The 23,088-nt window shown below is 47.4% G+C and overlaps 1 protein-coding gene across 4 annotated transcripts in view; it reads right to left on the bottom strand.

Annotated features, from left to right (window-relative positions):
• The window catches only part of slc31a1 (solute carrier family 31 member 1), a 55,214-nt gene that overhangs the window by 3,539 nt on the left and 28,587 nt on the right, over positions 1–23,088 (bottom strand). For all 4 annotated transcript variants that reach the window (XM_085965883.1, XM_085965885.1, XM_085965887.1 and 1 more), the window contains exons 2-3: positions 7,605–7,751; positions 2,689–2,761 (exon numbers count right to left, since the gene is read on the bottom strand). In XM_085965883.1, the coding sequence (XP_085822009.1) occupies positions 2,689–2,761; positions 7,605–7,751 (220 nt within the window). The remainder of the gene's footprint in view (positions 1–2,688; positions 2,762–7,604; positions 7,752–23,088) is intronic.

Genomic DNA, 23,088 nt, shown 5'->3' with positions numbered 1-23,088 from the left:
TTCTTGCCATGGAGAGAGTGCAGCGAAGATTAACCAGACTGATACCCGGGATGGCAGGAATGACGTATGAGGAGAGATTGGGTCGATTAGGCTTATATTCGCTAGAGTTTAGAAGAATGAGAGGGGATCTCATTGAAACTTATAAAATTCTAACAGAACTAGACACAGGAAGGATGTTCCCGATGGTCGGGGGAGTCCAGAACCAGGGTCACAGTCTAAGGATAAGGAGTAAGCCATTTAGGACAGAGATGAGGAGGAATTTCTTCACCCAGAGAGTGGTGAACCTGTGGAATTCTCTACCACAGAAGGCAGTTGAGGCCAATTCATTAAGTATATTCAAGAAGGAGTTAGATATATTTCTTAAGGTTAAAGGGATCAAGGGATAGGGGGTGAAAGCAGGGACAGGGTACTGAATTTGGATGATCAGCCATGATCTCATTAAATGGCGGAGCAGGCTCGAGGGGCCGAATGGCCTACTCCTGCTCCTATCTTCTATGTTTCTATGAGACATTAAATCGAGGCCCCATCTGCTCCCTCAGGTGGACATAAAAGATCCCATGAAACCATTCGAAGGGGAGCAGGGGAGTTATCCCCGGTGTCCTGGACAATATTTATCCCTCAACTAAAACAGATGATCTTTGAGACTTTGCAGTGTGCAAATTGCTGCCGCATTTCTGACATTCTCTACACTTCAAAAAGTACTCAATTGGCTGTAAAGCGCTTTGGGACGTCCGGAGGTCGTGAAAGGCGCTATAAAAATGCAATTCCTCCTTTCTTTCTTCTCATTTCCCTGCCCGATCTTAATAACCTTTCACATTCTTTGTTTTCAAATACTTATACAATTCCCTTTTAAATGTCAGTGTTAAAGCCTTGATAATCACTTGCAAAAAAAAAAAAAAAATTATTCCATGTTTCTCCTCTGTCATCAAGCGATGGAAATATAATGGGGGGGGCCTGGGGGAGGAAGACACAGCACAGATTTTGTTTGTTTATGTTTTAGTTTAAATTTCCATCAGGCCAACAGGGAAGAAACTGCTGCAGGGGAGCGATCGAGGTGAGGGAGCTACAATTGACATACTGAACAATGCACCATAAAACAATCAAACTCTGTGAAACAGTGGAACCAGAGGCTGGGTTACAATTTCTAGGCTCTCCGAACTCTTGAATTTCAGGTGGGTCCTGGAAATCCCCACACAATTGTTAGAAGGTTCACTGACTTCACCAGATTTGCAGGGTTTCACACAATTAAAATATCAAAATTAAAAAATACAATACATATTTTAGGTCAGATGGTCATTCCTGTTTTCAACAGGAGATCCCAGTTAAACTCGATTAGTTAAACTCAATCACAGATCAAACCCCATTACATCAATAGTCAGTTAATTTTAATCAATAGTCATTATTCTCCTTCCCATCCCATTAAAAAAAAGACTTGCATTTCTATAGCACCTTTATCAACCTCCAGACATTCCAATGCACTTTACAGCCAATGAAGTACTTGTGAAAAGGAATCAGTGTTGTAATTTAGGAAACGTGGCAGCAAGCTCCCACAAACAGAAAAGTGATAACGACCAGATAATCTGTTTTTGTGATGTTGGTTGAGGGTTAAGTATTGGCCAGGACACCGGGGAGAACTCCCCTGCTCTTCCTTGAAATAGTGCCTTGGGATCGGTTACGTCCACCCAAGAAGACGAAGCCTCGTTTTAACGTCTATCTGAAAGACAGCACCTCCGACAGTGCAGCACTCCCTCGAGTGTCAGCCTGGATTTTTGTGCTCAAGTCTCTGAAGTGGGACTTGAACCCACAACCTTCCGACTCAGAGGCGAGGGTGCTGCCCACTGAGCCACCACTGACACTATTACACAGATTAACCAGGTCGCTGAGCTCGATCTACACATGGCAAATGGTTGTTCCAGTTAGCGAGTTATTTGTCAGCTGAGGAAATTCCTCTGTGTAGGCTTCCCTGGCAGCTCCTGAGCTCAGTCCAGGAAGTTTTTTTTTTTTTTTTTAATTATAATTTAACTCTGAGCCTATATGTTTATTTAAAAACACAGTGAGTTTGTCACCAAATTCAGCGGCTGATTCAACAAATATCCCTGCATTATTTGGCTGCCACGGTTTGCCGATGCAGATCCCGTAAACATTGCCGTGAATCTCAGTAGGAGGTTTCAACATTCGCCAGCACCTAACCATCAAACTAGCTGGATGGAAAACGTCATCCGTTCATCCTTCCCCATCCGGCAACGCCTCAAATTTAAAATTCTCATCCTCGTGTTCAAATTCCTCCAACGGCCTCCCTGCTCCCCATCTCTGTAACCTCCTCCAGCCCTACATTCCGGAGATCTCTGCGCCACACCAGTTCCGGCCTCTTGTGGATCACCAATTTCCATTGCCTCCACCATTGGCAGCCGTGCCTTCAGCTGTTTAGGCCCCAAGTTCTGGAATTCCCTCCCTAAACCTCTCCGCCTCTCTCTCCTCCTTTAAGACGCTCCTTAAAACCTACCTCTATGACCAAGATGTCCCATATCACTATATGTGGCTCAGTGTCAAATTTTGTCTGCTAATCACTCCGGTGAAGCGCCTTGGGATATTTTACTACGTTAAAGGCGCTATACAAATGCAAGTAGTTGTTGTTCAAACCCAGAGTTGCACGCATCTCCTCTGAGCTGCCGTGACGTCAGCACTCACCTCCAGCCGAGTTGATCAGTAGCCCAGGGAAGAGTAGCTTCACGTTCGTGTACCCAAAGTAGAATGTCATTGGCTGGGGGAGAAAGGAATTGCAGTGAGATTCGGATTACACTATTAGCGCAAACCCCAGCCAAACTGTCACACTGCTATATATCTCTGTGTCCCAAACAGCGCAAAACAGATAAATCACGCATTGCGGTAGATCACAGCCTTTATGCTTTCATGACGTTTTCAATGTTTACAGTAGTGCTGTTGGATATAGGGCTAGAAGGATTGGGGACCCAATATGCAGATGATACTAAAATAGGAGGCACAGTAAATCATTCTGAGGACCAAAGGAATCTGCACTGGGGATATTGACAAGATGGTGGAACGGGCAAAAGAGGCAGATGGAATTCAAATATGAATAATTATATTTTCAGTGAAGGAAAGCTGGGTGATGTGGAAGAACAGAGGGATTCGAGGGCTCAGGATCACAAGACCTTCAAAGCAGCGCCTCAAATGGATAAAAAAGCTAATGGAGTCCTGGGTTTTGTAGCAAGAGGTGTAGAATAGGAGCGATGTAATGGTGAATCTATATAAAACCTCAAGACCACAGTTGGAGTACCGTGTGCAGTTTTGGGGTGCACACTATAGGAAACAGACAGCAGGGAGTCTCCTCTGTAATTACCGCAATCGGGCTTGTCACCTTTCTTGAAGATGGTCACGATTACGGCGTCTGAGATCCCCTGGCATGCTCTCCTTCCAAATAAGAGAAATTAGTTTATGTATTCGTGCTAGTAGTGCTTCTCCGCCAGGTTTTAGTGCCTCGGCGGGGATTCCATCTGCTCCCGAGGCCTTGTTGTTCTTCAGTTGTTGGATGGCCTTTTCAACCTCATGCTGGGCTAGGGTTATGCTGAGGTGGTGGCGGGTAGCATGCTGTGGGATGGATTTGAGGACACTCGCGTCGAAGACAAGAGTCTCGGTTAAGGAGACCTTCGATGGGCTCCTTCCAGCGGGCACTGACTGCCTCTCTGTCCTTGATGAGTACCTCTCCGTTCTTAGCCCGCAGTGGGGTTGGACCTCGAGCCGTAGGCGGTCTTGACTGCGCTAAAGAATCCACGCACGTCGTGGTTGTCGGCTAGCTGCTGGATCTCCTGCGCTTTCTCCACTCACCATCTGTTCTTTAGATCGCGAGTTTTTTGTTGGACCTCAGCCTTCAGGCATCTGTAGAGTTGCTTTCTTGCTCTCGAGTTCTGTTGCTGTTTCCAGATCAAGAATGCCTTGCGCTTGCGACTTATTAGCTCCTGGATCTCCTGGTCATTGCAAGAATCCTCCTCGATCGCCTTCTCCCAGTGGCTGAAGAGCTCCTCCCAGAGTCGCAATGCGGATTCCGCCCACTAAGGGGCACAATGGACATGATCTACACCGCGTGTCAACTACAAGAGAAATGTAGGGAACAGCACCAACCGCTGTACATGGTCTTCCTTGACCTCACAAAGGCCTTCGACGCTGTCAACCGTGAGGGATTATGGAGTGTCCTCCTCAAATTCAGCTGCCCTCAAAAGTTTGTCACCATCCTCCGCCTGCTTCACGATGACATGCAAGCCATGATCCTGACCAACAGATCCACCACACGTACGGACCGGGGTCAACCAAGGCTGTGTCATCGCACCAAACCTCTTCTCGATCTTCCTGGCTGCAATGCTCCATCTCACCCTCAGTAAGCTCCCCACTGGAGTGGAGCTAATCTACAGAACAAACGAGAAACTGTTCAACCTCCATCGCCTCCAGTCCAGATCCAAGGTTGTCTCATCCTCCGTCGTAGAATTACAGTATGCAGACGACGCTTGCGTCTGCGCACACCGAGGCTGAACTCCAAACCATCTTCACCGAAGCATACGAGAGCATGGGCCTTACACTAAACATCCGTAAGACAAAGGTCCTCTACCAACCTGCCCCAAAATCCATGACAAGGCCTTGGACAACGCAGACCACTTTCCATACCTCAGGAGCCTACTGTAAACAAGGGCAGAAGTCGATGACAAAGTCCAACACCGCCTTCAGTGTGCCAGTGCAGCCTTCGGTCGCCTGAGGAAGGGTGTGTTTGAAGACCAGGACCTCAAACCCAGCACCAAGCTCATGGTCTACAGAGCAGTAGTGATACCCGCCCTCCTGTATGCTTCAGAGACATGGACCATGTACAGCAGGCACCACCAACACTGCCTCCGCAAGATCCTGCAAATCCATTGGCAGGATAGGCACACCGACGTCAGTGTTCTCGCTCAGGCCAACATCCCCAGCATCGAAGTTTTGACCACGCTCAATCAGCTCCGATGGATGGGCCACATTGTCCGCATGCCCGATACGTGACTCCCAAAACAAGCGCTCTACTCGGAGCTCCGACACTGCAAGAGAGCTCCAGGTGGGCAGAGAAAACGCTTCAAGGACACCCTCAGCCACCTTGGAAAAAGTGCAACATCCCCATCGACACCTGGGAATCCCTGGCCCAAGACCGCACAAAGTGGAGGAGAAGCATCCGGGAAGGTGCCGAACACCGAGTCTCTTCGCCAGGAGCAAGCGGAAGCCAAGTGCAAACAGCGGAAGGAGCGCACGTCAACCCAAGCACCCCACCCACCTGCCCCTTCAACCACCGTCTGCCCCACCTGTGACAGAGACTGTAGGTCCCGCATTGGACTCATCAGTCACCTGAGAACTCATTTTTAGTGTGGAAGCAAGTCATCCTCAGTTCCGAGGGACTGCCTAAGAAGAAGACAACGACTATAGGAAGGACGTTGAAGATCGCAAAGTCTCTGAAGAATGGACTTAGTCGGGAATATTTTGTGGACTTTATGGGATTTTTCTGAGGGTATTTTTCCTGTTATGGGAATCGCCCTGTGCAGATACGTGAAAGACTGGTTTGTTAAAACTCCAGGGAACGCAGGCAGTTGGCTGTGACAAAAGGACTGTCCATCATCCAGAATGTATGGGTTCGCCCGACAGTCCTGGAAAAAGGAAGGGGGCCATTGAACTTGATTAAAAGGCCACTCTAATATGCAAAGCACTTCTCACCTCCATCTCAGAAGAGAAGCAGAACAATGAACCCACTGGCCTCAGCCAGCCACAAGGGAGCCAGTCTTTTTCCCCAACACAGACCAAAAGATATGTCCCAGACTTAGGGCCATTAACCCAATACGCATGGGTCCGAGCATGACTCATCACAGATTAAGCACCGGAGTGCTCAGAAGCAAATGGATTTTAAAGATTGGCGGGAAAAGATAGGGACCACTATAAAGATAAGACTCTTTTCCACCATTCTCTTTCTCTCTGTCTCGCTCCCTGCTCCAACAAGATCGAACTAACAAGAAGTACCAGAGAAGCCGACGAGCAGAGCGATCGAAACCGACCGCGTGTGGGGGGTAAGCACAGTCTCTCAGAAGTGAAGTTTTTGGGCTATTCCGAGGGTGGGAGCTTGGTTTGCTTCAGCCAGGCGAAGGGGTTTATGCGACTGGGTAATTCGTTGGTAGGGGTGGAATTATAGTCCACCATAGCAACAAGGGAATTCCTGCTTGTTATAGTCCCCAGTTTTGTACTGTATGTATGTTGATTGTAATCTGGATTTTATTCTCCACAGGGACAGTGATTTCGTTTAGTAGTGCACGTTTTAGCCAGTGTATGTTAAACCAAATAAATACAGGTTTGATTTTTCACCGAAGCGTTCCTGTCCGTGACTTATTCCATTTACACTCTGAATAATAATTCCCGGGTATAGAACTTTCGTAAGGTGGGGGCGATTCGAACCGTCCGTCTAGCAATTGGGCTAGGATCAAAAACTGCTTACAACGTTGAGGCAAGAGAGGGTGTTCACTAGGATACTACCTGGCATAAGGAACTACGCATTTAAAATTATGATGGGATTGGACAGAATAGATAGAACAGGCTGTTTCTAGCAGTTGAAGGGTCTAGAACAAGGGGACATAGGTAAGATTAAATATAATTGATTTATGACAGAGCAGGAGAAACCTTTTTTATAATAAAGAGGGTTGTAAGACTGTGGAATGCACTAGCGGAGTTAGTAACTGAAGCAGAGACCACTTAAGAATAAGTCAGATAAGTGATTGAAGAGGAATGAGGGGACATGGGAACAGGGCAGGCACATGGGATTAGGGCTGCTGCACATGGGGAGGATAAACGCCAACACAGACTATGTAATTCTATCCTTGTGCTGTGAATGACGCTGTCTTCCGCACACCAAAACCAACGATCCACATCCCTCAGTGGGTTCCTGGTCTCTATAAAAGACATTTTTGCATTTGCCGCATCTCCGACATCCACCGGCCTCTGTTTTGGCAAAGGTCACTAAATAACTAACATCTCCCTGGTGCTCTCAATTTAATCAGCAGCCGGTTATGTTTTTGCCTCCCTCAGTCTGTCCGGCTAAGACTGAAGAAATGTCTTAGGTGCTTCCTGTAGCACACGTTCCGCTGACTCCGATTACTGGCACTTCAATGCAGACACTTAAATTTTAAACAGTTTTAGTAAGCTGAACAATGGTTATAGTAACCAGGTGGAAACGCTCTTCATTCAGAGGAGAAATAGTGACTGGAACTGTGAGCAAAGTATCCACTGCAACTGCCTGCAATAGGAACGATTCACCTCCCCTGCAAACAGTTACTCCATGACTCACTGTGCATCAAGTCCCTCGCCTTAATGATGAGGAGGATCCAACTTTACACGGAATGGTGCCTGAACGGAGCATTTGAGTGTTGTAACATTCCACACAGACTCTTCCACACCCCACTCCCAACCAAACTCAGCTTCCTCCATTCACCGAGAACCCCCACATGGAATTCCAAATCCCACCAACTTGCTGTTTCAGCCAAGGGACAGATTTACTGCAGACCCCAAGACATTGGGATAGGGGAGAGAGTCCTTACCATCATCATCATATCATGCCCCGGTGCAGACGTCGGGTGGTGGTGAGGGGGGCCGCCGGAAGCCATTAGCATAGTGCCATGTTGGTCACCCATTGACATATTCATCGCAATGGTGGAGAAAATTAGTTCGAGACTCTCAGTGAATGCCTGAAAATAGAAGCACGTGTTATTAGATCGCTCTATCTGGCCGTAATACACACTTCAAATTTGCCCCCAACAAATTTTTCTTTTCTTTCGAACAGAGGGAAATGCTGCAGATTGGCATCAGTATTAAAAAAAAAGTTGATCACGTGGTTGCAACAGCTTCAATATAAATCTACAGAAATTACGCTGCTGTTTTACAATGCACTGGTCAGGCCACACCTCAAGTACTGTGTTTATCTTCAGTTCCCGCCATAAACTCCATTCCCTCTCCCGAGCATCTATCTGAGGCTGAACCACACTGTTCGCAACCTTGGTGTTATATTTGACCCTGAAATGAGCTTCCGACCACATATCCATGTCTTAACTAAGACCGCCTATTTCTACCTCCATAACATCGCCCGTCTCTGCCCTTGCCTCAGCTCATCTACTGCAGAAGCCCTCATCCATGCCTTTGTTACCTCTAGGTTTGACTATTCCAACGCACTCCTGGCCGGCCTCCCACGTTCTACCCTACGTAAACTTGGTCATCCAAAACTCGGTCATCCAAAACTCGGCTGCCCGTGTCCTAACTCGCACCAAGCCCCGTTTGCCCATCACCCCCTGTGCTCACTGCCCCGTGCCCTAACTCACACCAAGCCCCGTTTGCCCATCACCCCAGTGCTCACTGCCCCGTGTCCTAACTCACACCCAGCCCCGTTTGCCCATCACCCCGTGCTCACTGCCCCGTGTCCTAACTCGCACCAAGCCCCGTTCACCCATCACCCGCTGTGCTCACTGCCCGTGTCCTAACTCGCACCCAGTCCCGTTCATCCATCACCCCCTGTGCTCACTGCCCGTGTCCTAACTCGCTCCAAGTCCCGTTTGCCCATCACCCCCTGTGCTCACTGCCCCGTGTCCTAACTCACACCAAGCCCCGTTTGCCCATCACCCCAGTGCTCACTGCCCCGTGTCCTAACTCACACCAAGCCCCGTTTGCCCATCACCCCTGTGCTCACTGCCCCGTGTCCTAACTCACACCAAGTCCCGTTCACCCATCACCTCTGTGCTCACTGCCCGTGTCCTAACTCGCTCCAAGTCCCGTTTGCCCATCACCCCCTGTGCTCACTGCCCCGTGTCCTAACTCGCACCAAGTCCCGTTCACCCATCACCTCTGTGCTCACTGCCCCGTGTCCTAACTCACACCAAGTCCCGTTCACCCATCACCCCCTGTGCTCACTGCCCCGTGTCCTAACTCACACCAAGCCCCGTTTGCCCATCACCTCTGTGCTCACTGCCCCCCGGTCCGACAACGCCTCGATTTTAAAATTATCGTTCTTGTTTTCAAATCCCTCCGTGGCCTCGCCCCTTCCCTATCTCTAATCACCTCCAGCTACCCCCCCCCCCCCCGAGGTATCTGCGCTCCTCTAATTCTGGCCTCTTGATCGTTGATTTATGCTGTTAAAATTCAGCCTGTATTGTAGCTTGGAACAGGCGGAGTAGATAGCATTGTGGAGCGGCAGGAGCTGGAGGAAGAGGCTTCCTGCAGGCCCAGCCCCAGGGCGAGGAAGCGGTTTCAGTTCACAACATGTTCCATTCACATCACATCGACGTACATGGTGATGTAATCACAAGACTTACAGCCTCAGGGGAGGCAGTAAGCATCACTCACTGCCCCAGGGTCTTAAAAAGCATGAACCTTATCCCAGGTCTCAGGGCATCTGTAGATTTACTGCTGCTCAGTCTCACTGATCCACACGATTTCCTTCATTGGAAGCAAGAACCCCTTTCCCTTCAGACATAGAAACATAGAAGATAGGAGCAGGAGTCGGCCATTCGGCCCCTCGAGCCTGCTCCGCCATTCAATGAGATCATGGCTGATCATCCAAATTCCGTACCCTGTCCCTGCCCTCTCCCCATATCCCTTGATCCCTTTAGCCTTAAGAAATATATCTAACTCCTTCATAGAATGTTGACTCGGTTAAATTCACAAACTTTTCACTCCATTTGCTGTCTGTTTTCAAATCTTTTCAATCGATTTGTATGAAAATTAAGAATATATACCAGTGGAGAGACTTTGATGACTTAGGAGGTAAGATTATTAATCCAGGAGGTTTATTTGGAGATTGGACAGCGGATGTGCAATTTATTTTATACCCTTTATACTTCAGCAGCCTCAGTCCTCATGGAACTAACTAAGATAAAGAGCTCCTGAGCCCACGTTTTAATATTTCACACTGCAAAATCTGCCTGAGATTTAGGTACACATTATGTGGAAAGTAATGCTATAATTTTATATATACACACCCCAACCAACTCTGCAACTCACCTCAACAGTCTCCCACAAACTAACCACGCCACAAAGGGACAACCCCCACTCCGATTTTGTGGCTGGAGTTAAGAGAAGATAATCTCTTAATCTGATTCCGAATTAATTTTCTATCCTCCTAATGCAGTTAATTGGCAATGATTTACCCGCTCGGCCAGACAAGAGCCGCCTCTGGGTCTCGGTGCTCCGCTTGACATTTGAAGTTAAATCAGGTTTCAGGAGTTACTGGATCACTAATCGAGTTTAGAGCGATGTGATGATCAGAGCAATCCGTTTACACTCGTGACGGATTTGATTGTGGCACCGGCAGTAAACACACTTGTTTTCTGGCAACACAGAATTACTGGAACTAAAAACAGAAAATGCTGGAAACACTCGGCAGGTCAGGCAGCATCCTTGGAGAAAGAAACAGAGTTAATGTTTCAGGTCGATGACCTTTCATCAGAACTGGAAAAAGTTAGAGATATAACGGGTTTTGAGCAAGTACAGGGGCAGCGAAAGGGGGAGGGGAGGAAAGAACAAAAAGGGAAGGTCTGTGATAGGGTGAAAGGCGGGAGAGGTTACATGACAAAAGGGATGATGGTGCAAAGCAAAAGGAGATGGTAATGGGACAAGTAAAGAAACAAAAGATGAATCTAAAGGAGGTGCAAATAGGAATAGAACATAAAAAATAGGAGCAGGAGTAGGCCATTTGGCCCTTCGAGTCGATCGGGCTATTCAATAAGATCATGGCTGATCTTCTACCTCATCTCCACTTTCCTGAACTATCCCCATATCCCTCGATTCCCTTAATATCCAAAAATCTATCGATCTCTGTCTTGAATATACTCAACGACTGAGCCTCCACAGCCCTCTGGGGTAGAGAATTCCAAAGATTCACCACACCCCGAGTGAAGAAATTTCTCATCTCAGTCCTTTTTTTTAAATTTGTTTATGGGATGTGGGCGTCGCTAGCAAGGCCAGCATTTATTGCCCATTCCTAATTGCCCTCGAGGTGGTGGTCAGCCACCTTCTTGAACCACTGCAGTCCGTGTGGTGAAGGTGCTCCCACAGTGCTGTTAGGGAGGGAGTTCCAGGACTTGGACCCAGCGATGATGAAGGATCAGCGATATACTTCCAAGTCAGGATGGTGTGCGACTTGGAGGTGGTGGTGTTCCCATGCGCCTGCTGCCCTTGTCCTTCTAGGTGGTAGAGGTCGGGGATTTGGGAGGTGCTGCCGAAGAAGCCTTGGTGAGTTGCTGCAGTGCAGCTTGTAGATGGTACACACTGCAGCCACGGTACGCCGGTGGTGGAGGGAGTGAATGTTTAAGGTGGTGGAGGGGGTGCCAATCAAGCGGGCTGCTTTGTCCTGGATGGGGTCGAGTTTCTTGAGTGTTGTTGGAGCTGCACTCATCCAGGCAAGTGGAGTGTATTCTATCACACTCCTGACTTGTGCCTTGTAGATGGTGGGAAGGCTTTGGGGAGTCAGGAGGTGAGACACTCGCCGCAGAATACCTAGCCTCTGATCTGCTCTTGTTACCACAGTATTTATGTGGCTGGTCCAGTTAAGTTTCTAGTCAATGGTGACCCCCCAGGATGTTGTTGGTGGGGGATTCGGCAATGTTAAATGTCAAGGGGCGGTGGTTAGACTCTCGATTGTTGGAGATAGTCATTGCCTGGCACTTCTGTGGCGCGAATGTTACCTGCCACTTATCAGCCCAAGCTTGAACGTCATCCAGGTCTTGTTGCATGCGGGCATGGACTGCTTCATTATCCGAGGAGTTGTGAATGGCGCTGAACACTGTGCAGTCATCAGCGAACATCCCCATTTCCGACCTTATGTTGGAGGGAAGGTCATTGATGAAGCAGCTGAAGATGGTTGGGCCTAGGACACTGCCCTGAGGAACTCCTGCAGTGATATCCTGGGGCTGTGATGATTGACCTTCAATCACCACAACCATCTTCCTTTGTGCTAGGTATGACTCCAGCCAGTGGAAAGTTTTCCCCGATTCCCATTGACTTCAGTTTTACTAGGGCTCCTTGATGTCACACTCGGTCAAATGCTGCCTTGATGTCAAGGGCAGTCACTCTCACCTCACCTCTGGAATTCAGCTCCTTTGTCCATGTTTGGACTAAGGCTGTAGTGAGGTCGGGAGCCGAGTGGTCTTGGCGGAATCCAAACTGGGCATCAGTGAGCAGGTTATTGGCGAGTAAGTGCCGCGTGGTAGCACTGTTGATGACACCTTCCATCACTTTGCTGATGATTGAGAGTAGACTGATGGGGCGGTAATTGGCCGGGTTGAATTTGTCCTGCTTTTTGTGGACAGGGCATACCTGGGCAGTTTTCCACATTGTCGGATAGATGCCAGTGTTGCAGCTGTACTGGAACAGCTTGGCTAGAGGTGCGACTAGTTCTGGAGCACAAATCTTCAGCACGATAGCCGGGATGTTGTCGGGGCCCATAGCCTTTGCTGTATCCAGTGCGCTCAGCCGTTTCTTGATATCACATGGAGTGAATCGAATTGGCTGAAGACTGGCTTCTGTGATGGTGGGGACCTCAGGAGTAGATCGATATGGATCATCCACTCGGCACTTCTGGCTGAAGATGGTTGCAAATGCTTCAGCCTCGTCTTTTGCACTCACATACTGGGCTCTGCCATCATTGAGGATGGGGATATTCATGGAGTCCCCTCCTCCAGTTAGTTGTTTAATTGTCCACCACCATTCACAACTGGATGTGGCAGGACTGCAGCTTTGATCTGATCCGTTGATTGTGGAATCACTTAGCTCTGTCTATAGCATGCTGCTGCCGCTGTTTAGCATGCATGTAGTCCTGTGTTGCAGCTTCCCCAGGTTGTCACCTCATTTTTTAGGTACGCCTGGTGCTGCTCCTGGCATGCTCTTCTACACTCCTTATTGAACCAGGGTTAGTCCTCTGTCTTGATGGTAATGGTAGAGAGTGAGGGATATGCCAGGCCACGAGGTTACAAATTGTGGTGGAATACAATTCTGCTGCTGATGGCCCACAGCGCCTCATGGATGCCCAGTTTTGAGTTGCTAGATCTGTTCTGCATCTATCCCATTTAGTACAGTGGTAGTTCCACACAACACGATGGAGGGTGTCCTCAGTATGAAGACGGGACTTCGTCTCCACAATGACTGCGGTGGTCACTGCTACCAATACTGTCATGGACAGATGCATCTGCGACAGTTAGATTGGTGAGGACGAGGTCAAGAGCCTAAATGGCTAACCCCTTATTCTGAGACTGTGACCTCTGGTTCTAGACTCCCCAGCCAGGGGAAACATCCTCCCTACATCTACCCTGTCAAGCCCTGTAAGAATTTTGTATGTTTCAATGAGATCACCTCTCATTCTTCTAAACTCTAAAGAATATAGGCCTCGTCTACTCAATCTTCTGTCCTCATAGGACAATCCCCCCATCCCAGGAACCAGCCTGGTGAACCATTGTTGCACTCCCTCTTTGGCAAGTATATCCTTCCTTAGGTATGGAGACCAAAACTGGACACAGTACTCCAGGTGTGGTCTCACCAGGGCCCTATTTAATTGCAGTAAGACGTCTTTACTTTTATACTCAATAGCAGAATCATCAACACCTGCTGTCCAAAAAAATGGGGCAGTGGTTATGATCTAAAATTGTTGAACTCAATGTGGAGTCCAGAAGGCTGTAAAGTGCCTAATTGAAAGAGGAGGTACTGTTCCTCGAGCTTAAGTTGAGTTTCATTGGAACAGTGTAAGAGGCCGAGGACTGAAGGTTGGGTCGTTTACACCAGTGCCGTCCAATAGAAATAGCTGACTGGCTGCAGGTGTAGTGATGGCAACACCATTTTAATCACATGCACTAATGTTAGTAGAAAACACCTTACATACACTCTCAATACGGGTAAAAGTGTTTAATGTGTATATTTACTGAACATCTACCACCATTCAGTAAGGAAGACACACAACGATCAAAAAACATTTGAACTTTTCAAACAGCTCCCCAGTGGCGGAGGTTTAATGCACTACCAAGCATAGCCATAGAAACACAGGCCAGATAAAAGTCCCGGGTTCAAACCGCAGCCTGTGCTGTCAGCTTACTTCAGTGCGGATGGATCTAAAGTTGGCCTTTGGGCGTCAGGGGAGTAACAGAGAAATGATCAGTCCAGGGACACCTGCTGAAAAGGAGCATAATCTTGGACATCGTGTGAGGACAGCCTTAAGTGCAGCTACCTTGGAAACAGCTGTAGGTTCAGATGCTGTGAGCAGTCAGAGGAATTGTTGCAGCAGGACTTGTGGGTTGAAAGTTACTGGACCTGTGTTCACTGAGTCTGAACATTGTGGACAGAAAAAAAATCATTCATTTTTCTTCTTTATCAGTTTAGAGAAAACTTTCTTGCTCTTTTTCCACTTTTTGAACCTTTCCCCTCTCACGCCCTTTGACCAACAGAACCTTGTAGGAATTAATGAATTCCAACGAATAACGGAGATCGACACAAGAGAACAACTAAACAGGTCTTTGCTCAACGGAGATGCCACGAGGACTGCCTGGGCAGCCCCGTGGTTTGCGACGTGACATCATCGCGTTTGCCCGCGCTCTTAAAGGGGCCACGCCCCGTACATGCAAACTCTATATACAAAACACAGTAATGCCGAACACAATGGTACAGGTTTAGGCTGGTGTTAGAACATCGTTAAAGAGAATTATATACAGTTAGCCAGAGTCATCCAGTGGTTCTGCCACAACCTCCTGTTTTTCAGTAACCCCACATTTATTGCTATGTAACACAGTAACTACCGTCGACTTATCTACTTACCGCAGCCTACAAGGCTACGGACCAAGAGCTGGAAAGTGGGATTAGGCTGGATAGCTCTTCTTCAGCCAGCACAGACACGATGGGCCGAATGGCCTCCTTCTGTGTCACAAACTTCTATAATGCTCACACATGGAGGAGCAGTGCACAGATTTAGAGAAAGTAAATCACCAATGCTCTGTATACAGGTCCACGGTGCTTGTGATAAGAGTATTTCCACAAACTGGTTACCATGCGAAAATATTCTTACGAATATAAACAGTCCTGCGGTAACTCATGGTCGTCGTGAATTTCTGTTTCGGACTGGGGGGGGGGGGGGGGAAAACGGGGAAGAGCCGCGTATGGCGGTTGGAGGCCAGACGTGAGCGTGAGAGGCAGGCCCCGGACCGTTGCAAATTTGAACCGGCGACAGTGCGGGAAGCTCGAAGTTCGAGGGGAAGGAGGGATAGTCGGGCATGGAGACCCGAGGCCAGACGGTGAGCGTGAGAAGGAGGACACCATGTTGTGGAGCCGGCAACAGGGGGAAGTCGTCCGCGGAGACAGAGCGGCTGATGGACATCGCGTTCCCACTGCCATTGGACGCAACTGAATTGACTTTTACTGAACATGGCGCTGTAGAACAGCGACGTGTCTCTGTGAGCTCCCACAGCCTATTGTGGAAGTGATTGGGGAGTAAAAACATTCCATTGTAGTAATACATACGGCAAATAAAAATTGATTTGATTTGAAATGTTATATTCTTGCAGTGCCCACTCTTGCCACACAATGGTGCCAAGTAGCACAATCCAATTAAGGCAGACAAAAATAAGACTTGCATTTAGATAGCACCTTTTACAACCTCAGGACATCTCAGCGCTTTACAGCCAATGATGTGCATCAAGAGGCTAATACTGGATATGAAAAAAATAGATGGCATGGAAGATTCTGGCAGTGCTTAGTGGTAGCAGAACAGCAACAAGATCGAGAGAGAAATAACAGCAGAAAATGCTGGAAAAACTCAGCAGGCCAGGAAGCTCGGGGTCATCCTTACGGACTGAACGAGCTTCCGGTCGCCTGTCATTTTAATTCACCGCCCCATTCCCACTCAGACCTCGGCGTACTCGGGCTCTTGCATTGTTCCACGGAAACCCAGCGTAAACTCGAGGAACAGCACCTCATCGTCCGATTAGGCACTTTACAGCCTTCCGGACTCAACATCGAGTTCAACAATTTCAGATCATAACCTCGGCCCCTATTACATTTTTACTTATTTTTTATCCACACCTTTGTTTTGACCCTTTCCCCCCCCCCCCTCCCTTTTTTTCTCTCCCACATGGCAGCTGTCTCCCATTCTGCCAGCGCATTTCACACCTAATCTAGGGCCGTCCTTTGTCTCCACTAGTCCTATCACCATCTCGTCTCGTTTTGAATACCTCTTAATGTCTCTTCGCTTCTCTTTTGTTCTCTCCCAGCCTGGCCTCTTAATCTATTTCATTTCCTGTGCCTTTCCAGTCTTGACAAAGGGTTTTGACCCGAAACGTTGACTCTATTTTCTCTCCACGGATGTTGCCTGGCCTGCTGAGTTTTTCCAGCATTTTCTGTTATTTCGGATTTCCAGCATCCGGAGTATTTTGCTATCGTACTAGATTTTGAGAGAAGTTCAGCCCCAAGTTTCCCAGTTGACTTAGCAGATAAATGCACCACATGCTATGGTACCAAGTCCTACAGACCAGAAGGTCTTGCATCTGTGCTGAGTTAATTGAACTCAAATAGAGCAACAGCTGAGGTTGTACAATTCACCTCAGCACACCAGAGGTGAGGAAGAGAAAAAGCAGCCCGGGTACCTGCTCCTGATCATTGTGCAGTGACCTGTGCTGGACGTGTGCGTATATGTTTATACACAAGTACAGGGACATATCAGGCTCAGCTGTGATTCTCTCCCCTCAGGCCCTTTTGTCTAGGGTTACATGTAAAGGATGGGCACTCGGCCTTTGCTCAGTGGTAGCACGCTTGCCTCGGAGTCAGAAGGAGGTGGGTTCAAACCCCACTCCAGGGACTTGAGCACATGATCCAGGCTAACACATTAGTGCAGTACTAATGGAGTGCAGCACTGCCGAGGTGGTGTTCTTTCAGATGAGATGTTAAACCATGTCTGTCCTCTCAGGTGGATGTAAAAGATCCCTATTTGAAGAGGAGTTCTACTTGTATCCTAGTCAACATTAATCCCTCAACCAATTCTAGTAAAATAGATTACTGGCACTTTATTTTATTGTGGAACCTTGCTGTGCACAAATTTACAACAAGGACAACACTTCAAAAGTACTTAATTGGCTGCAAACTTCTTTGAGATGTCCTGTGGTCGCTATATAAATGCAAGTTCTTCTGATTCCCAGCAGGAAGTCAAGAGTCTTCATAAGAGATGGCTCAAAATGTTTAGTCCTGCACCACAGACTACTGTTGTCCCCAGTGTAAGTAAACTTTTAACCAATCTAATTCTACACATCATTAAGCAATCTGTGATGCAACAGGAGAACACACTAGTCAACAAAAATTGGACATCCCTGAGCGTCCTGGCCCAAAGACAGACAGCCAAGTATAGCACAGCCTCACCCCTCTCCACCAAACAATCTTGTGCTTCCGAGTGCAAGAAACATTGTAATGTGTAAGGAAAAATAATCAGAGCATATTAAGTCAATTCCAGAATTTAGTTTCGTGCTTCACTCCAGGTCTCATTAGAAACACAGGAGATAAAGCGTCAGACTGGTCCAAACATGTCCCCAGTAGCCAGGTGCTGGCTGAGCTACCTAAACCCAGAGCAGCTCAAAGCACAAATCTCAAACATAGAAACATAGAAGATAGGAGCAGGAGTAGGCCATTCGGCCCTTCGAGCCTGCTCCGCCATGCAACGAGATCATGGCTGATCATCCAAACCCTAGCACCCGGTCCCTACACCGACAGCCATCCCACCCAAGCCCTATCCCCGTAACCCCGCGTATTTAATCCCCCCTAACACTAAGGGCCAATTTTTTTATCATGGCCAATCAACCTAACCCGCACATCTTTGGACTGTGGGAGGAAACCGGAGCACCCGGAGGAAACCCACGCAAACACGGGGAGAATGTGCAAACTCCACACAGACAGTCACCCGAGGCCGGATTTGAACCCGGGTCCCTGGCGCTGTGAGGCAACAGTGCTAACCACGATGCCACCGTGCTGCCCAAGGAAGGAGTCTTTGCTTCACATGAGCTGTGCATGTGTCTCTCCACGCACACTTAGACATTTGAGCATGAAAATGCAAGGCATTCCTTGTTGTGTAAAAAGGCTTCGGAAATGATCCGTCCGTATCTTGGGACTGTTGAATAACTTTTTAATCCACACTCTCTTTTTGGCAGCAAGTTTCTGGCGCTTGATGTGGCTTTGGTCTCACGACACGAGTCATCGCTCGTGATCTCTGTCGCTGCCCAGCCTTTTAGCCACTTAAAAGCTAATCTCCACCCACCCTGGGGCACTGTTCCAGAGCAAAACAGCAGGAAATTAAATTGCAAGGCTAGGTACTGGCAACCAGATGTATAAAGCCGATTTGCAGAGTTGGCGTGTTTGCACTTCCACGTACACAGTGAAAGGTCTCATTCAATTAGACAGCCTGGGGTGACAGCATCAGAAACAGCGCCCGTTCATTTGGAAAACTCAACTTTGCAACCTTCCCTGACTAGTATTTGCAACCACAGGAAGAAAAGTACACTGACCACTCAAAGTGATGCTGTGAATGGTATCACTTTAGTGCGCCAGACGAGTTTACTGCCCCAGGCACTCTTGCTCCATGGGTTATTACCGAGCTTCCTTCAATTCAACGTCAGCAAGGCCGAGACCATCCGGCTCCACCCCAGCCAATAACTCCCTGCCTGCTCACTCAGATGTGACCTGTGTCCTCTTTGATCCGGAGCCGAGCTTCAAACCCCACATCACAGCCATCAGCTATTTTTACAACAGCCAACCCCCGCTCCCTCACTCCTCACGCTGCTGACAGCCTTGCAGTTCCAGTAAGTGCAGGCAGCTAGTCCCATCTATTTGCGCCCTGGGTCTCTGTATTACACAAGTACAACAACACTATAGAGAACAATGTGCTCTCGTAAAAGGATAGCATGGCACGAGACAAAGTTTAAAAGCTCATGACTGGAACTAGGACGGAGAGCGCGAGCTGGGAAGGAAAGAATAGCAGGTTAAAAAGGGACATGTATAAAATTGTTTATTTTAGCAGTTCAGGATTTGCATCAAGGGATTCTTGATGTTTGAGTACTTTCTTTACTGTAATAGTAGTGTTTATTTCAGTGTTGCAATATTTGAACTGAGAATTTTCAAAATCACCACCAGTGACCATGTCCTGTGGGCTTGGCTCTAAGCCGACCCACCCCCTGCATTCTCCCCAAGTCACCACCTGCTCTGTGGGCCTTGACCCATCACTTTGGTTTCTCAAAAATAAAACCCAGGACCACATATAGAGCAGGACTGCTTTGAAGACAACTAAGAAAAGAGCACCCCGCTACACAAATCAGTCAATGGAAAGCGCGATGGTGAAAGGTTTCAGAGACATGAATCATTACAGGGCTAACTTCTCTGCCCAGTGGTAAATATTGACACGAAAGCTGAGCCACATTTCTCAAGCGTGTCAGTTTTGAAAAACAAATAAAATGCACACTGCCAGGCAGACAGCGCAATGCAGCAGGTATTCCTGGGGAATCAGTACTAGGCTACATCAGTACTCCTCCCCGACCAGTTACAAGAAACTTTGCGCTATCCGGCACCGACGGGACCGAGCTGCTGCTGTTGAAACGGATTCTTTTGGTCCTCAATCTGGTTCAGTACAAACACTGAGTCGAATACTGGTGGAGTTCAACAGTTTTTTATTCCGTCATCCCGGGAGACTTACTCTGATACAGCACAGTCCTGACTCCAGAAGAGTCCCGACAGGCTAAACCAGAGCAAGCAATCTTTCATACAGTGTGCCACATTATTATACTTGCATTTGAGAAGACATTAACACATCGTACAGTCTGCACCAATCCCGAGCTGTACACGTATACATTTAATTTGATTTCCTGGCCTGGCAGTATGAAACAAAGAAGTCACATTTCACTGAATGGTTTATAGTTAAGTAAATATGCTGGTAATGGTTTCACGATCACCTAATCATTATGGTAATGCGTTTGCAATCATGGTAATGTGTTTTCTGATTGCCTATTGTCTGTATAACCTCTGCACTCCGCCCTACACTGCTTCCACCAGCAAGGTGTGACATCGTGGGTGCCAGCCATATTAGCAGTCACAGATCAGTTTAGCTTCTTTTATTTTACTTCCTGCTGCCTTCACAGTTTCTTGAGTTAACATGATCATTTCTTACAATATGCAAGTGACTCAGCGATGTCGACATTTCACCACCATTTTATGCTGACAGGATCCTCCATTTTAGATTGACAGGGTCCTTGGCTATGCGAAGCGAGTTGTTACCATTTTTTTGCATTCTATATCCTCACTGCCGTTCCCTCAAAACTGCCGGACACTCCAGAGTTAATGTTGAAAGATATGGAGATTCTGATCTCCGTATCTGACAACAAACACTGTTGCTTAGCAACAGCTTCTAAACAGTCGGGTGCAGCTGCAAGCGTCTGTAGCTGAAGCTGTTGCTATAGCTACAGACCTTGCAGTGCTTGACTGGGGAAAAAAAAGCAAAGAAAACAAACGAAAAGAATAAAAAACGGCTCCTGATTTTTGCCGGTGGCTCCAGCTTGCCGGACGGTTCGCCTCCGGATAACTCAAAATTTCCTGTACAAAGAGCTGGTCCCCACAAAAATAAAGAATCCTTCACATTTCCTCTCCATCACAAAGACCGCTGACTTCCACCTCCATAACATCGCCCTTCTCCGCCCCTGCATCAGCCCATCTGCGCTGAAGCCGTCATCCATGCTTGTGTTAGCTCCAAAGTTGACTATTCCAATGCTCACCTGGCCGGCCTCTCATCTTCCACCCTTCATTAACTTGAGCTCATCCAAAACTCTGCTGTCCATATTCTAACCCACAACTCCTGCTACACTGGCACCCAGTCCACCAACGCCTCAATTTAAAAATGTTTATCCTTGTATTCAAATCCCTCCATGGCCTGGCGTCTCCCAATCTCTGTAAACGCCTCCAGCCCTACAACCCTTCAAGCACTCTGCATCGCCTACTCCTTTTGCCCCACAATTAGCGGCTGTGCCCTCAGCCGTCTAGGCCCCAAGCTCGGGAATTCCCTCCCAAAACCTCTTTGCCGCTCACTTACTTTAAGCCCCACCTTAAAACTTACTTCCTTCACCGAGCTTTTAGTCACCTGTCCTAATACCGCCTCCTTTTGTTCCGTATCAGTTTTTGGTCTGATGACACTCTTGTGAAGCGCCTTGGGATGTTTTACTACCTTAAAGGCGCTATATAAATGCAAGTTGTTGTTCCACTTAGTTAGCGACTGGCCAACCCCGCTGTCATTGAGACGAGTAAATCATCCATCCATTTCACCTTTCTTTGCTCTGATCTCACCCCAACACACACAAACCGTGAATGTCTGGTTACTCCCAGACCTCTGGCAGCAAGAGCAGCCCCAGCAGTGACACTCTCTCCCCACCACAATTTGCTTTATGAAGAGTTATAAAGTAAGTAGTGATGGCTTGTTTCCACTGGCCATAAAGTCAAGATAATCACAGAAAGAATTACACAGGTGACCATCTTACATTCATGGCGCCTAGAATTGGACTTCCCCACAAGTGCAAACATCTTCTCCACCCTATCAAACTCACTCGTAATTTTAAAGACCTCTATCAGGTCACTTCTCATCCTTCGCTTTTCTAGAGAAAAGATCCCAAGCCTGTTCAATCTTTCCTGATGGTTATAACCTCTGACATAAGAAAACTACTAGGCACTTGGTCTAAGCATTAAACAAAGCTTTAATCAACTGTTTTACAACATGGAGGTCTAGTTGTGTCCTTCACTAGTTCCTGTAAAAGAATGTCCTGAGCAAGCTGGGCCCATGCCCAAGTATTTATACTCTCCCTGGACAGTGCCACCAGCAGGCCGCCCAGTATCATTTCATGTCATTTCCACATGAATGACAAGATTCATGTCAACCTCAGTTCTGACATCACCCATGTAAATCTGTTTTGCACCTTCGCCAGTACCTCTATATCCCCTTTATAATGTGGCGACCAGAACTTGCACAGTACTCCAAGTGTGGTCTAACCAAGGTTCTGTACAAGTTTAATATAACTTCTCTGCTTTTCAATACTATCCCTCTAGAATTGAGACCCAATGCTTTGTTTGCTTTTTTATTTTAAGTGGCCTTATTAACCTGTGTCACTACTTTGTGATTTGTGTATCTGTGCCCCATGATCCATTTGCTCCTTGACTCCATTTAGACTCTTTTAAAGGTGAAGTTCTAAAAAATTCTTCACAGATGGTGTGTAGAATGTGGAATTCTCTGCCTCAAGCTGTTATTAACCCAGAGTTTTAATAGTAATTCGATATTTGCTTGGGAAAGAGGAATTGAAAATTATAGGGAGAGTGTGGGAGAACACTAGGTGACTCAAATGAAGACCAGCACTGCAGCAGATTTGATGGGCTGAATGGTCTGCTTCTGCAATGTAACATTCTATGATTCCAAAGCACATAGAAACATAGAAGATAGGAGCAGGAGTAGGCCATTCGGCCCTGCTCCGCCATTCAACGAGATCATGGCTGATCATCCAAACCCTAGCACCCGGTCCCTACACCGACAGTCATCCCACCCAAGCCCTATCCCCGTAACCCCACATATTTAATCCCCACTAACACTAAGGGTCAATTTTTATCATGGCCAATCAACCTAACCCGCACATCTTTGGACTGTGGGAGGAAACCGGAGCACCCGGAGGAAACCCACGCACCATATTGAACTGCGTAAAATGCATAGAAGTCTTGACCAAAATTAATTTCTGATCTCTGCAAATAAAGTTAATCGTACAATCGCAGTCAGATTAATGTTGTGGATCAATGCGAGTGGCCCAAGATCCATTCCCTGCTCGAAAATCATTTCAAAATCTGACGGTCACAACAAGGATGTACTGATTTAGAGCATCGATAGCCACTACATTACATGAAATGCTTCTTTATCATTTATTAGGACATTTGTGGGTGACCTGTTTATTTTATCCTTCCTTTTTAAAATATTTCAGCTATTTAGGTGGGATAAATTCATTCCTCTTCCTG

This window comes from Somniosus microcephalus, chromosome 23 (genome assembly GCF_052327205.1).
Source record: "Somniosus microcephalus isolate GS21.2 chromosome 23, FLI_Smic_1.0, whole genome shotgun sequence".
Lineage (NCBI taxonomy): Eukaryota > Metazoa > Chordata > Chondrichthyes > Squaliformes > Somniosidae > Somniosus > Somniosus microcephalus.
The sequence above is the reverse complement of the archived record's forward strand: the minus strand, read 5'-3'. Positions and strand labels throughout refer to the sequence as shown.